At 40.4% G+C, this 14,820-nt stretch overlaps 2 protein-coding genes across 4 annotated transcripts in view; both read left to right on the forward strand.

The window, feature by feature from the left end:
• NAAA (N-acylethanolamine acid amidase) overlaps nucleotides 1–14,026 on the forward strand; it is a 28,709-nt gene extending 14,683 nt beyond the window's left edge. Inside the window, exons 6-12 of one of the 3 annotated variants that reach the window (XR_006201887.1) lie at nucleotides 554–726; nucleotides 869–931; nucleotides 1,915–1,981; nucleotides 2,634–2,662; nucleotides 5,124–5,201; nucleotides 6,524–6,578; nucleotides 6,983–7,030. Coding sequence is in view for 2 of the 3 variants with exons in the window: in XM_042936174.1 (XP_042792108.1) it covers nucleotides 554–726; nucleotides 869–931; nucleotides 1,915–1,981; nucleotides 2,634–2,662; nucleotides 5,124–5,199 (408 nt within the window). In the remaining variant the exon portion in view is untranslated. Of the gene's footprint in view, nucleotides 1–553; nucleotides 727–868; nucleotides 932–1,914; nucleotides 1,982–2,633; nucleotides 2,663–5,123; nucleotides 5,202–5,801; nucleotides 6,473–6,523; nucleotides 6,579–6,982; nucleotides 7,031–13,577 lie in introns of those variants that run through there. The other 2 variants (XM_042936174.1, XM_042936175.1) reach the window with 2 other exon arrangements.
• Nucleotides 13,437–14,820, forward strand: part of PPEF2 (protein phosphatase with EF-hand domain 2) — a 36,016-nt gene continuing 34,632 nt past the window's right edge. The window contains exon 1 of the mRNA XM_042936170.1: nucleotides 13,437–13,509. The gene's annotated coding sequence lies outside the window, so the exon portion shown is untranslated. The remainder of the gene's footprint in view (nucleotides 13,510–14,820) is intronic.

Consider the following 14,820-nt stretch of genomic DNA (forward strand, 5'->3'; position numbering starts at 1 on the left):
GGAATACTTCCTTGATGCCCTGGGTGAGGCTGGGTCCCCTGCTATGGCTTTTGTAGCAACTCCTTCTCCTATGTTGACACTTCTCACCTTGTGTCAGCACTGCCGATTGACTTTCCTGTCATCCTTGGAAGTTTGGAGTGAACAAGGTTTGGTCAGTCATATTCACTGCTCTGTTCCCCACACCAGCACTGTGCCTAGCACATAGTAGGTATTCAGAAGTACCTGTTGAAAGAACAAGTGGGTGAGGAAACATGGGGAGACTTTGTGAAGGTGACCTGCCTAGAAAGCACACAGCCCGTGTTTGGTGAGCCAGGCCTAGAACTTGTCAGCAGGTCTTTCCAGTTGTGAGAAAAAATCCTGCTGCTGTTGGCTGCCCACTGATGACCTCACAGGAGCCCTGATGACAGGAGGAGGAGGAGGTCAGAGCGGGTTAAGATGGTAGCCATGGCTTAATATATCAGGAGAATGTGCTTTGGTCCATTTGTCCATCAGTTGGTGTGGCAGATAACTGCCGTGTGTGGTGATGCTAATGTGGGTTTGTCTCTTTGTTCAGACCCTGAGTGAGTCGGAAAACTTTGACGCAGCTGTTTATAAATTGGCCAACACACCCCTTATTGCTTGTGCTTATTATATTGTTGGTGGTGCGTCCCCTCGGGAAGGAATGGTCATCACGAGGAACAGAAATGGCCCCGCAGACATTTGGCCTCTAGATCCTTTAAATGGAGCGTGAGTAGAATGAGAACTCATTTTGTATCAAGAATTTTTTTAATTGATGAAACTAGAGGTATTCTTTTTGTTTTCATATATTTCTTCTTCAGCTGTGTGCCAGATGACCTTGGGTAAGACAAGATGATGTGCTTTGTTGTAGGTGGTTCCGAGTTGAGACAAATTATGACCACTGGAAGCCAGCACCTGAGAAAGATGACCGAAGGTAGGCATCTATACACTTTCTGCTTTACAGTGCTTTCTTGGGGTCAGGAGAATGTGTCCTTTTTTTTTTTTTTTTAACATTTATTTATTTTTGAGACAGAGAGAGACAGAGCATGAATAGGGGAGGGTCAGAGAGAAAGGGAGACACAGAATCTGAAACAGGCTCCAGGCTCTGAGCTGTCAGCACAGAGCCTGATGCGGGGCTCGAACACACAGACTGCGAGATCATGACCTGAGCCGAAGTGGGATGTTTAACTGACTGAGCCACCCATGCACCCCAGATGTGCCATTTTTATGACAAGAACTGGAGAGGACTGCAGGTGCTGTCCCCTCCCAGAACGTGTACCTGGGCCCCCTCACCAGTGTCTTGGCCAGGATGGGAGAGTGTAATGTGTAGTGGAGGGTCTTAGCGGTTGGTTGGGTGTTGGAGGGTAAGACTTGCCCTGGCCTCAGGGTCAGGAGGCCTGTGTTCCATCACCAGCTCTGTTAATGACTCACTGGGTTGCCTCTTGAGACTCTCTCTACTCATGTGTAAAAGGAAAGGACAGAACAAGGTTCGTGGTGTTTCTATGTAAGCCTTTTTTGGAAGGAAAACATGTCCCTTAATGAAATAAATAAACCAGTTAGGGGCTTTCTTTGGCCCTTCTCATTTAGAAAGTTTTGTAAGTCATTGCATCCCCAAAGAGCAGGTAGTTATGTATTTTCCCCTGGCTTTACTGCCCCACGTGTTTGGGACAACTATTTATGCAACACATTTTCACCATCCCAGCTTCCTTGAGCAGATGGTACCAGTAGGCCTGGCTGTTGAATTAATTTTGCCATGGTGGTCTGAGATTAGGCAGGAAGCATGTTTGAGGGCTGGAACCTTTTTTTGGTGAAAGGAGATCATGCAGTCAGGCCTTATCTTGAGCCTCCTGGTATGAGAGCTGGTGGGATTCAGGGTTACCTGAGGTGCCCAGTAACCTCTGAACATTCTCCTTACAGGACGCCTGCCATGAAAGCACTTAATGCCACAGGCCAGGAAAACCTCAGCCTGGAGACGCTCTTCCAGGTAACTTCCAGGGGGCGTGATGTCCAGCTTTTACCCTGGATGTTTGTTGTCTTTGTTAATAGTGATTAAAGTGTTGGAGTCAGTTTCACCTGGTTGAAAACATTTTTTAAAAGCCAGATGAATTAAAAAAAAAAAAAAGATGACATTTTGTGAACTTGCGTCAGTATAGGCTAAAAAGTATTCATCTTCACCCAAGTGTTTCTGCATGTTAAAAAAAGACACAGTTGGGGGTGCCTGGGTGGCTCAGTCTGTTGAGCCTCCGACTTCAGCTCAGGTCATGATCTCACAGCTTGTGAGTTCAAGCCCCTCATTGGGCTCTATGCTGACAGCTCAGAGCCTGGAACCTGCTTCAGATTCTGTGTCTCCCTCTCCCTCTGCCCTTCCCCTGCTCACAATCTGTCTCTCAATAATAAATAAACGTTAAAAAATTTTTTAAAGTAATAAAAAAATTAAAAAAATAATAATAAAAATTAAAAAAAGACACAGTTGTATATATGTTCACTGTTTAAAGGGAGAAAGGATTCAAAAGTCTAACTCTGTAGACCCCAAGACATGCTAGAGTGCTAAGTGCTTTTATTCTTCCTAGGGATATTCTACATGTATTTCTTCTACCTTTTTAATAGTCTTTGTAATATGATTGTTTCCTATGCAGGTTTTGTCAGTGTTTCCGGTTTGTAACAAGTAAGTGACACTTAAACACATCTGTTCATACGTCACCCCAGAATGGGGGTTCATTTTGTATCATAATAGGAATATATCTTCAAATTGTCCCTTGGAAGTTTTTTCTGTAAGTAGGGCCTGATAAAAAGATTAACACTAAAAAATTTATTCTGTCAGCAATATTCTAACAGCCAATACAGAAAAACAAATTAGCCAGTAATTTACCACTCCAGTAAATGAACCATTTGGGTAATAGGTGATACCCAGGGTTATGCTAGTAAACTAGCTTTTGGGTTGGAGCGGGTTTGGGGTGGCCAAAAAACAAACCAAAGACCCCCATGAATTGTAGCATTAATTGACTTCCTGGTGTCAATACTCCCACATAGCGTATTTCAAGCTTATGATGGGCTCCTGAACGTCCTACATGTTTAACAATTGGCCCTCACCAGCCTGTAGGAGCCAGCTCCAACCTACAGCTGACTGTATCCCTTCCAGTAGGGCACAATTTTGCCCTTCTAATATTTGTTTGTAAAATAGGGTATTCTTTTTTGGGTGTTCTTATGGTTTTAAAAATAATTATATAAATGATAACTATATCTTTAAAAAATTACTATTATAATAAAATACTATTATGATAATAAAATATAATAAAAATTACTATTATAATAAAATAAAATAAAAATAAAATTATATTTATTTTTAAAAAAACATTGCTCATGCCATGAACAGCCCTGGTCATTTTAAACATGTGCCCCATAGCCAACTGAATATAGTGTAGTTGAGTTAAGCATTCTCTAGTTGTTAGTTTTTCCCCTATTAAAATTATGAAATACATGTATTTGTACATCCCCCTTCCCCACCGCCCCACCTTTGGATTCTTTTCCCTGGTTGAATTCCCAGAATTCAGAGTAGAGTTACTGAGTTAAAGGCTATCAATGTTTAAATGGCTTAGGAAATATTTTGTCAAAATAGAATTAGAAATTGTAAACAGTTAACCAAGGAACATTTTTCTCTGTTGTATAACTGAAAACCCGAGAGGACCTGCATTTAAAGAATAACCACCATTGAGCCAGAATTAACACAGATCACTGACTCTCAGGCCCTTTGCTTAGAATGATTCCTGGCAATGGAAGCTCTTCCCTGTGTAGAGTTAACAGAAAGAAGTCTGAACAGAAGCCGTTAGCTCTATGCTGCCACCTTGTGCTGTGCTACAAAATCACACTTACTTGCAATCGATCTCCATCCTCTGAGGTGGCTGTAAGCAGAGAAAATATTAAAGTAGTGAAGGAGGGGCTCCTGGGTGGCTCAGCCGGTTAAGCATCTGACTCTTGGTTTCAGCTCATGTCACGATCTCACGGTTCCATGAGTTCGAGCCCCACGTCAGGCTCTGTGCTGACAGTGCAGAGCCTGCTTGGGATTCTCTGTCTCCCTCTCTGCCCCTCTCCCACTTGTGTTGTCTCTGTCTCTCTCAAAACAAATAAATAAACTTATAAATAAATAAATAAATAAATAAATAAATAAATAAATAAAGTAGCGATGGAGAATAGAATTATGGCCAAAGCAAATAAGCTGCTGAATTCCCTTGGACTAGCTCTGCATGCACTCATAGTGCTGTCTTCAGCCAGGTGTACAATTTATCTGTGGGCCCCAGGGCCAATAGTTCTGCAACAACCCAGCTCCAAATGCTTTGAGCATGCATCTCAGCTGGTGATTGGGACAAGAGGTAGATGATGAAGGGAGTCAGGGAAAGGGGTCCTATTGTGTGTGTGCATGCATGCGTGTGTGCTCATGTTGTTCAGGTCTCTTGCTGTGCAGTATGTTGAGTAAATGACATTGCACTTTGCATCCTTAGATCTGGGTAAGATGTGATCCCTGAGATTTAGAGGCTCCACTCTGGCCTTCCTCTGACCGTCGCTTGATGTAAGGAGTCCACTGGGCCAGGAGCATTTGCCCAGCTAGTCTGGCCCAACTACCTAGTACCCTGGAATTCTCAGCCCAAAGAGCTCCAGGCCTGTGTGGTCCACTGTCCTGGGTGGTGTTCTCCTGATGGCAGTGTGCAGCCACTGTGGATATCTGTGCTTGGTGGGTGGCCAAGGGATGGCTTTTCCCTGGGGTCATGCTTGAAGCCTGAATGCAAAGGCTGAGGTGTCCACATACGTGCCACTTGTGGGATCGGGCAGAGCAAGGGGTGAGGGCCACAAGAGCTGGCATCCCTCACTGCCACAGTGTGGAACTCTGAGGAGTCTGAGCATTTTAAACTTGAACTTGGCCTTCCATAGTATTGTCAAAATAGGAAGGACGCTGTGTGATCACTTGCGTTATAAATTTTAAATATTCTGACATATATGGGCTTCTATTTGTATTATTGTCTTGGGTCCTGAGGACAATGGGGACAATTAGGGAAGGGCTTGGTGTTTTTTTTTCCTCTTTGGACTGTTAGAGGAAATGATATGTATATAAAAATTCCTCTCATCATTTTCAGCTATACAATTTATACTACAGTAATGAGTGCTGCTAACCCAGAGAAGTACACGACGAGGATCAGAAACCTGGGTTAAAAGTAAGTAAGCAGAAGAGTGGATTCCACCATGCTGTGAAAGTTTTGCTAGTTTGTTGTTGGCGACGTCTGTGGGTGTGTGCTGGTATTTCTCACAGAACATGGTGACATCTTTAACATTTGTACGTATGGAATATGTTCTGACAGACATCCGGCAAATGATTGTCATTTGTGTCAGACTCGCGTCACTCTTAGGTATTTATTTTGAATTGTTTGTATGAGAGCTAATCTAGTCTTGCCCGGTGTCCTTTGTCCCTTATTAAAACCTATTCTCAGGGCAAAGTGTTATCTCTTCACTTACACAGTATCTGGAAAGAGTGATAGTGAGGCAGGCCCAGCACATTTTCAACCTGAGAAGACAGATAATGAAGGCAAAGGACACCTGCAGAGTTTATTTCAGGCAATGGTGAGCCCATAGGTGAGGGGAGGGACATGAGAAAGCAGGAGTCCTTTCTGCTGTCCCTGAAACCAAACCCAGTTTTCCCTAATGCAAGGGTTGTCTGGAGCTTGTAAACCTGGCCTGATGTTTTAGTCATTTGCTTATCATGGGGGTGTTAAAAACCAGTGTTTGAATTAAGTACATGTATTCTTCTTCCCTTACAGATGATTTCTTAAAAACGAAATTCTCGAAGAGCTGTACATTAAAAAACAAAGTAAAAGGATTGTATTTAGGAACAATACAGGTTCTTTCCTCATTAAACTTTTCAATCTTGTGAAGTGGGGGGCAGGAAGGCCCCTCTGGAGCTGGTTTTGGTAAAGTGGGTAATAGGCTTGCATTCACTTCCCTTCATCATTTGCCTTGACCCTCTCTAAGCTTTGTCTCAAAGATAGTTGGTCTCAGAGGTCAAGCCCTATCCTTGGGCTTTAGTTCCAGCTTCTTAGCACAACATGTGGCAATGTTGTCATACCTCAGCTTATGAAGAAATGAGCTGGCAAGACATCTTTGCTTATTATGAAGTGCTTCTGGAAGAGTCTGAGAAAAAAAGATTATTCGAAAAGAAATGGAGAAATGTGGTTTGAAGAGAGCCTGTTTGAATGTTCGTTAGCCTGAGCTTTGATCATGTATTTCCAATGTGATGGGATTCTCACTTTTCATAATTTGTCTAATGTTTCTTTAAGCAGACGGATGGGCCTCCTTTTTCTAAATAGCTACTTTCTTACTGCTTTTTGACAGCAGTTTGAAAACAAAATTATGTCTGTCACTTTTCACTAGTTAATAAAATGTTGCAAGGGATGTCAGCAAGAAGAATAAAATTGTCTTCCAAGATACTGAATATTGTGTTCTCTCTACATTCTTACCCCTGACGTTGTGTGGTTCTGGACAGCTGTCCTGAGGAAGCAGCTCTGGGAGATGTTATTTAAGCGCGAGGACTGAGAGCGGTGCGTAGCTGTGTTGTAGAATTTGACTTTTTTTTTTTTCGTATGTATAAGAAAGAAACTTCTCTGAGGATGAAGTCAGAAAAGGTTAAAATGCATGAACAATGAATCAATTGGATGTTCCTGTTTAGTGTTCCAGCAGGAACGAAGGAAAATGGAATGGCTGCAGGGAAGTGTTAGCCAGGCTTGGGTCACCGCTGCATCACCATACTGCCCACCTCATTAGCAGCACACAATATTTATGTATCTTCTTGGCCAGAGTTGCATCACTGTTGTTAAATTTCCATCATCCAGTGCCCTTTTTAAAACCAAACATCAAGGGTAGTTTTCTTGCCAGACATGTCAAGTTGTGATTGAGACTACAAATTTCTACTCAGTCACTTCTGTTCTTGTTTTCTCAACTGTAGACTCTGATCTTTGGATGGAAATTTGACGAATACCCTAATGTTAACCAGGCAACATGGAGGCAGAGAGGACTTTTCAGCATTAAAGTGTTTTAAGTAATCCAAATGTCTGGTTTGTGTTAAGACCTGTGTTCCTTGTGCCGTGTGGTTTCACTACAACGTGTCTAGATATAGATTTCTTCTTATTTTGCCTACTTGGGATTTGTTATGCTCTTCAAATTTCAAATTTATTCAGTTTTGGAAAGTGCTCAGTTACCAGCTCTCTGTTGCTCTCCTACATTGTTTTGCATCTTCTCTCCTCTCCTTAAGTCCCAAGTGTGTGTATTATCATGGCTTCTACCCTCTGTCTCATCCCTCTGGTATTTTGGTGGGGGGTGGGGGGGGAAGGAAGAAGAGTGAGGTGGCAGATTTCTCTCTTGATGACATAGTCCAGGTAATGTCTTTATTTTTTTCTGTAAAATCAGAAATATTTTTTAGTGGATCTGTTGCTTTTAATATCAAGGATAATATATTTACTTTAAAAATATTTTATTTTTTAGTAATCTCTAGGCCCAGCGTGGGGCTCAAACTCACAACCCCGAGATCAAGAGTCTCATGCTTTACTGACTGAGCTAGCCAGGTGCCCCTTAAGGATAATACTTGTATTTTAGATGGGCTATTTGCTACTTTTTTAAACCTGCTCGGATCTTTATTGGATAGTAGTATCTGTTCTTTGCTTTGGTCTTTTTTTAAAAAACTTCTTAATCCATACTTATTTTATATTCTGCTTCTCAATTCCATCATCAAGTCCTCAGATGTCCAGCTTCACTGTTTGTTTTCACTGACTCTCTCTCATGGAAGTTTTTGTGGTGTTCTCTAGTTTTGGATTGTGTTCCTCTGGAAATACTGAAGGCCGGGGTTGATGGTGCACCACCCACAGAGGATGTGCTAATTTCTCAACATGTGGTTTCTTAGAACACTCAGTATAAACTGAAGGCTCAATTTATATTGTATGAAGACAGGCCTGTGGTTACACATTCACACAGGAGAGCCTGGCCCCTGTGCCGGTTGATACTCTAACTGTACCTTGTGTGTATCCAAGTCCGTGTTCTTTTTTTTTTTTAATTTTTTTTTTAACGTTTATTTATTTTTGAGACAGAGAGAGACAGAGCATGAACGGGGGAGGGTCAGAGAGAGAGGGAGACGCAGAATCTGAAACAGGCTCCAGGCTCTGAGCGGTCAGCACAGAGCCTGACATGGGGCTCGAACTCACGGACCGCGAGATCATGACCTGAGCTGAAGTCGGATGCTCAACCGACTGAGCCACCCAGGTGCCCCCAAGTCCGTGTTCTTTATCCCCCACCTTCCAAGGCAATTGTCAAAGAACCTGAGGTTCTAAGTTCCTGGGACCAGAAACTGTCCTGAGGGCCACCATGACTAATGTGCCTGCTTTCCCCCTGCAATTTTCCTCATTATTTCCCATTCTCTAGATATGCCCTTTATCCCCTCTGATTTTACCTCCTTACTTGCTAGCTCACCTAAGTATTCAGCATTTAAGAAAGATGCTTGTTTATCATTTTTAGTTTTGTAGTGGGAATGTTTTTTCAGGATATTTATCCCTCCAAAGAATCTAGAAATCAAAGAGTTGATGAGCAGTTTTTTTTTTTAAGTTCATTCTGTGTAGTTATGGAAAGTGCATTGATGGAGGCTGATAATGGAAAGGTGAAAATCAGTTAGCTTGACATTTTATTAGAACAGTTAAGAAATTAAGATGGATTGCAAGATGTGGAAACAACCTTAATGTTCATGGACAGATGAATGGATAAAGAAAATGTGATATGTACATACAATGGAATATTATTCAGCCTTCAAAAAAGAGGGAAATCCTGCCATCTGTGACAGATGGATCAACCTTAAGGACATTACACTAAGTGAAATAAGCTAGTCACAGAAGGACAAATATTGTATATCCCACTTATCTGAGGTTGATGGGTTTCAGGACACACTACCCCAAAATATGGCATGTTGGCATATTGGATATTTTAATTTGAAGGAATTATCATATTCTGCCACATCTGCCTACTCTTCATCAAACCTCCCATAAAAATGCACAGATCCATCTCTTTGGGTCTTCATTTCCTTACGAAAGCTCCCGTGTCATGTGAAATTATATTGAACAAATTTATATGGTTATTTCCTGTTAATTTGTCTTTCTCAGTTTAATTGTCAGACCCAGGGATCCTAAGAGGGTAGGAAAAGAACGTTTTTCCTCCTCTATAAGATATATATATATTTTTAAGTTTATTTATTTTTCAGAGAAGGAGACAACATAAGCAGGGGAGGGGCAGAGAGAGGGAGACAGAGAATCCCAAGCAGACTTTCCCCTGTCAGTGCAGAGCCTGAAGCAGGGCTCAAACTCATGAACTGGGAGATCATGATCTGAGCTGAAATCAGGAGTTGGACACTTAACCAACTGAGCCACTCAGGTGCCCAAAGTTACCCTTCTTTCTTAAGTTTATTTATTTATTTTGAGAGAGAGAGGGGAAGAGAGAGAGTCCCAAGCAGGCTCCACACTGTCTGCACAGAGCCTGATGCAGGGCTCGAACTCTTGAACCATGAGATCATGACCTGAGCCAAAACCAAGAGTTGGAGGCTCAAATGACTGAACCACCCATGCGCCCCTCTATAAGAGATCTAAAATATACTTATAGAGAAAAAGAGGCAGAAGGTTTATGTGAGCAAATTATAGTAGAAAACTTCCCTAATCTGGGAAAGGACACAGACATCAAACTCCAAGAAGCACAGAGAACTCCCATTAGATTCAACAAACACCAACCATCAACAAGGCATATCATAGTCAAATTCACAAAATACACAGACAAGGTAAGAATTATGAAAGCATCAAGGGAAAAAAAAAGTCCTTAACCTGTAAGGGAAGATAGATCAGATTCACAGCAGGCCTATCCACAGAAACTTAGCAGGCCAGAAAGGAGTGGCAGGATATGTTCAATGTGCTGAATGAGAAAAATATGCAGCCAAGAATTCTTTATCCAGCAAGGCTGTCATGCAAAATAGAAGGAGAGATAAAGAGTTTCCCAGACAAACAAAAACTAAAGGAGTTTGGGACCATTAAACCAGCCCTGCAATAAATTTTAAGGGGGACACTTTGAGTGGAGAGAAAATGAAACAAAACAAAAGACCAAAAGCAACAAATACTAGAAAGGGCCAGAGAACAACACCAACTCTATAGGCCACACAATGGCAATAAATTAATATCTTTCATTACTCACTCTAAATGTCAGTGGACTAAATGCTCCAATCAAAAGACATAGTGTATCAGAACGGATATACTGTTTACAAGAGACCCATTTTAGACCTAAACACTCCTGCAGGTTGAAAGTAAGGTAATAGAGAACCATCTATCATGTTAATGGTTGTCAAAAGAAAGCTGGAGCAGCCATATTTATATCAGACAAACTAGATTTTAAAATAAATACTGTAACAAATGATGAAGAAGGGCATTATATCATAATTAAGGGGGTCTATCCACCAAGAAGATCTAACAATTGTAAGTATTTATGCCCCCAATGTGGAAATGCCCAAATATATAAATCAACTAATCACAAACATAAAGAAAGTCATTGATAATAATACCACAATAGTGGGGGATTTCAATGCCCCACTAACAGCAATGGACAGAATATCTAAGCATAAAATCAGCAAGGAAACAGTGGCTTTGAATGACACACTGGACCAGATGGACTTAACAGATACATTCAGAACATTTCATCCTACAGCAGCAGAATACACATTCTTCTTGAGTGCACATGGAACATTTTCCAGAATAGATCACATACTGGGTCACAAATCAGCCCTCAACAAGTACAAAAAGATTGAGATCATACTTAGCATATTTTCAGACCACAATGCTATGAAACTCAAAATCAACCACAAGAAAAAGTTTGGAAAGACCATGAATACTTGGAGATAAGAACACCCTACTAAAGAATGATTGGGTTAACCAAGAAATTAAAGAGGAAATTAAAAAGTACATGGAAGGCAATGAAAATGAAAACACGACATCCCAAAACCTCTGGGATGCAGCAAGGCAGTCATAAGAGGGAAGTATATAGCAATCCAGGCTTTCCTAAAGAAGGAAGAGAGGCCTTAAATACACAACCTAACCTTACACCTAGAAGAGCTGGAAAAATAACATCAAATAAAGCCCAAAACCAGCAGAAGGGAAATAATAAAGATTAGAGCAGAAATCAATGATATTTAAAACAACAAACAAACAAACAGAACAGAACAGATCAATGAAACCAGGAGCTGGTTCCTTGAAAGAATTAACAATCTCCTAGAGGAGAAAAGAGGCAACAACCTCTTTGACCTCAGTCACAGCAACTTCTTACTTGACATGTCTCCAGAGTCAAGGGAAACAAAAGCAAAGATGAACTGTTGGAACCTCATCAAGATAAAAAGCTTCCGCACCGTAAAGGAAACAACAAAACTGAAAGGCAATGACAGAATGGGAGAAGATATTTACAAATGACATATCAGATAAAGGGATAGTATCCAAAATCTATAAAGAACTTAGCAAACTCAACACCAAAAATCCCCAAATAATCCAGTGAAGAAATGGGCAAAAAACATGAATAGACACTTTTCCAAAGAAGACATCCAGATGGCTAACAGACACATAAAAAGATGCTCAACATCACTCATCATCAGGGAAATACAAATGAAAACCGCAGTGAGATACCACCTCACACCTATCAGAATGGCTAACATTAACAACTCAGGCAATGACAGATGTTGGCGTGGATGCAGAGAAAGAGGAACACTTTTGCACTGCTGGTGGGAATGCAAACTGGTGCAGCCATCTGGAAAACAATATGGAGGTTCCTCAAACAATTAAAAATAGAACTACCCTATAATCCAGCAATTGCACCACTGGGTATTTATCCAAAGGATACAAAAATGCTGATTCAAAGGGGCACATGAACTCCAATGTTTATAGCAGCACTATTGACAGTAGCTAAGGTATGGAAAGAGCCCAAATGTCCATCGACAGATGAATGGATAAAGAAGACGTGGTATACATATACAATGGAATATTACTTGGCCATCAAAAAGAATGAAATCTTGCCATTTGCAACAACATGGATGGAATAGAGTATTATGCTAAGCTAAATAAGTCACTCAGAGAAAGAGAAATATCATGATTTCACTCACATGTGGAATTTAAGAAACAAAACAGATGAACATAGGGGAAGGGAAGCAAAAATAATATAAAAATAGAGAGGGAGACAAACCATAAGAGACACTTAAATACAGAGAACAAACAGGGTTGCTGGCGGGGTGTTGGATGGGTGATGTGCTAAATGGGTGATGGGCATTAAGGAAGACACTTGTTGGGATGAGCACTTGGTGTTATGTGTAAGTGACGAATCACTAAGTTCTATTTCTGAAATCATTATTACATTATATGTTAACTAGTTTAGATTTGAATTAAAAAAATAAAGATGTTAGATGATAGATACATAGATTAGATAGATAGATAGATAGATAGATAGATAGATAGATAGATAAAAAAAATAGACTCAAAGAAGCCAAGGCTAGGGGGAAGTTCTGCAATTTGAGTAAGTTCTAGAGACCCAATGTACACCATTGTGCCTATATACTATATTATGGTAACTTAATGATACTGTATTTTACACCTAAAAATTTGTTAAGAGGGTTGAGCTCATATTAAGTGTTCTTGTCACAATAAATTTTTTAAAATGCTGAAAAACATGTTAATAAAAAGTGTTTTTAGAAAATTGACATGGCTTGGCCTGCAGTGGTTGCATAGGAGGTGGAGAGAGTTGATTTTGAAAATATTTTAAGTATACGAGTAACATATACCTCCTATAAAAATTAATCAAACAGTACAAAGTATAATCCTGTACCTGTCTTCCCCAGTTATAGATTGCGCTCTTCTCAGTAGCATTCCCTAGAGATAACTCTCCCTATCTCCCTCTCTGTTCTCTGTCTCTCTCCCTCACTCTCTCTCTATATATATATAATAAAAAATATATATAATATATAAAAATTATAATATAAATATAAATCTATACTATTTATAAATATATAATATATAAATATTTATAAAATTTATAAATATATAATATATAAATATTTATAAAATTTATAAATATATAATAAATATAAACATTAATATATAATATATGAGTATATTATATAAAATATATAATAAAATAGAAATAAAATAAATTAAAAATTATACATAGATGTATAATTACATACATATATATGTATAATTTTTAAATTTATTTTATTTGTTTTTGTAATTTATTTTTTATTACTTTTTTGTTTTAATTTACTTTTTACTTTATTTTATTTACAGTGACAGTTTTATTAGGATACAAATGAACAGTCAAATAGACTGATACTTAGGATGGCAGAGTCTGGAGGAGTCCTGAGCCCAGAGCTTCCATGCCCTCTCCAGGCATGCCACTTACCCAGCATATCAGTATGTTCATTAACTGGTAAGATCTCCAAGCCTCACTGTTGAGAGTTATTATCTAAGGTTTTTGTTTTTTGTTTTTTTCCATAGGCATGCTGGAGTAGCTCATTGGCCACATCATTGAACTTAATCTCTAGTCCCCTTCTCCTCCCTACAGGTTGTGGAGAGTGGGACTGAAAATTCTAACTTCCAGTCATGGGGTTCGTTTCTCTGGCAGCCAGACTTTCTGTCGTGAAGCTATCTAGCTGCACTGCCCAGCCCCCCTCCCACCCCCATGAGAAAATTTGCTAGTATAAACTCTGCTATGGTCCAAAGGGACTTGCATGACAAACAGAGACTTAGGAAATCCAAGGGTTTTTGAAGCTCTGTGTCAGGAACCTGGGACAAAATCAAATATGTGTATTTTCACCATACCACCACCTTGGACCTTAGGAGTAGTTGGTACCTGTTGTCTAAGGAACCTAGCCAAAAGTAAGATGGGAAAAATCTCATTTAGCATCCTGTTACATGGTGAAAGTGCAACAGAATTATTTCAGTGTTAGTTTAGATAGAACAAATATGACCTTATTTTTTTCTACTATTAATAACTTTATCTTTTCAATTTAAACAAAAAGAGAAGCAAAAAAAAAATGAACTAATAAATGAACCAGCAAACAATAAAACCCAAATGAAGTTATATCCAGTTTCCCCCATAATTGAAACTATGAAGCACTCGAGAGTCTGTACACTAAGCAGGTGGAGGGACTTGTGCTGGTCTTATAGGGGATGTGCTTGGAGGGCGCAGTTGGGCGGGGTTTGGTGTAATGACTCCATTCTCCACTAGGGGGCTCTGCTTAGCTTACTGGGGTGGATCAGTGTAGCGCACATGAACGTGAGAGGTGGAAATGGCCTCATTCAGCTCCCTAGTCTCTGGCACAGGAACTTTGTGCTGTCACCAACCTGCAGTCAAGCACTCCTCATTTGTCTCAGGCCTCCGTCCACTCCCCGCCCCTGTCTTGTCCAGGTACAAGCTGTCACCTGCCAGGCAACACCTCCCTCCAGAGTTGCATCTCAGATGGGGTTGTGTTTCAAATCCCCATACTTCAGAGACCAATGTGGCTTGGACCCACACCAACTCTGGGGGAGGATCTCACTGAGCAATGGCCTGGTGCTGGCTTGCCCCAGAAAATGTTCGTGTGATAGCACAGCAGCAGAGATTCAGAGATTATGGCAAATCACAACACACAGCCAGCACTAAGTTTCACCACTCTCTGGTGTCTTTGTCCTAATACCAGCAAATGTGGCTGCGCTCTGGGGTCCATTCGGACTTTTGCCCGTGGGGAGGCCATATGAC

The sequence above is a fragment of the Panthera leo genome, chromosome B1 (assembly GCF_018350215.1).
Source record: "Panthera leo isolate Ple1 chromosome B1, P.leo_Ple1_pat1.1, whole genome shotgun sequence".
NCBI classification, from domain to species: domain Eukaryota; kingdom Metazoa; phylum Chordata; class Mammalia; order Carnivora; family Felidae; genus Panthera; species Panthera leo.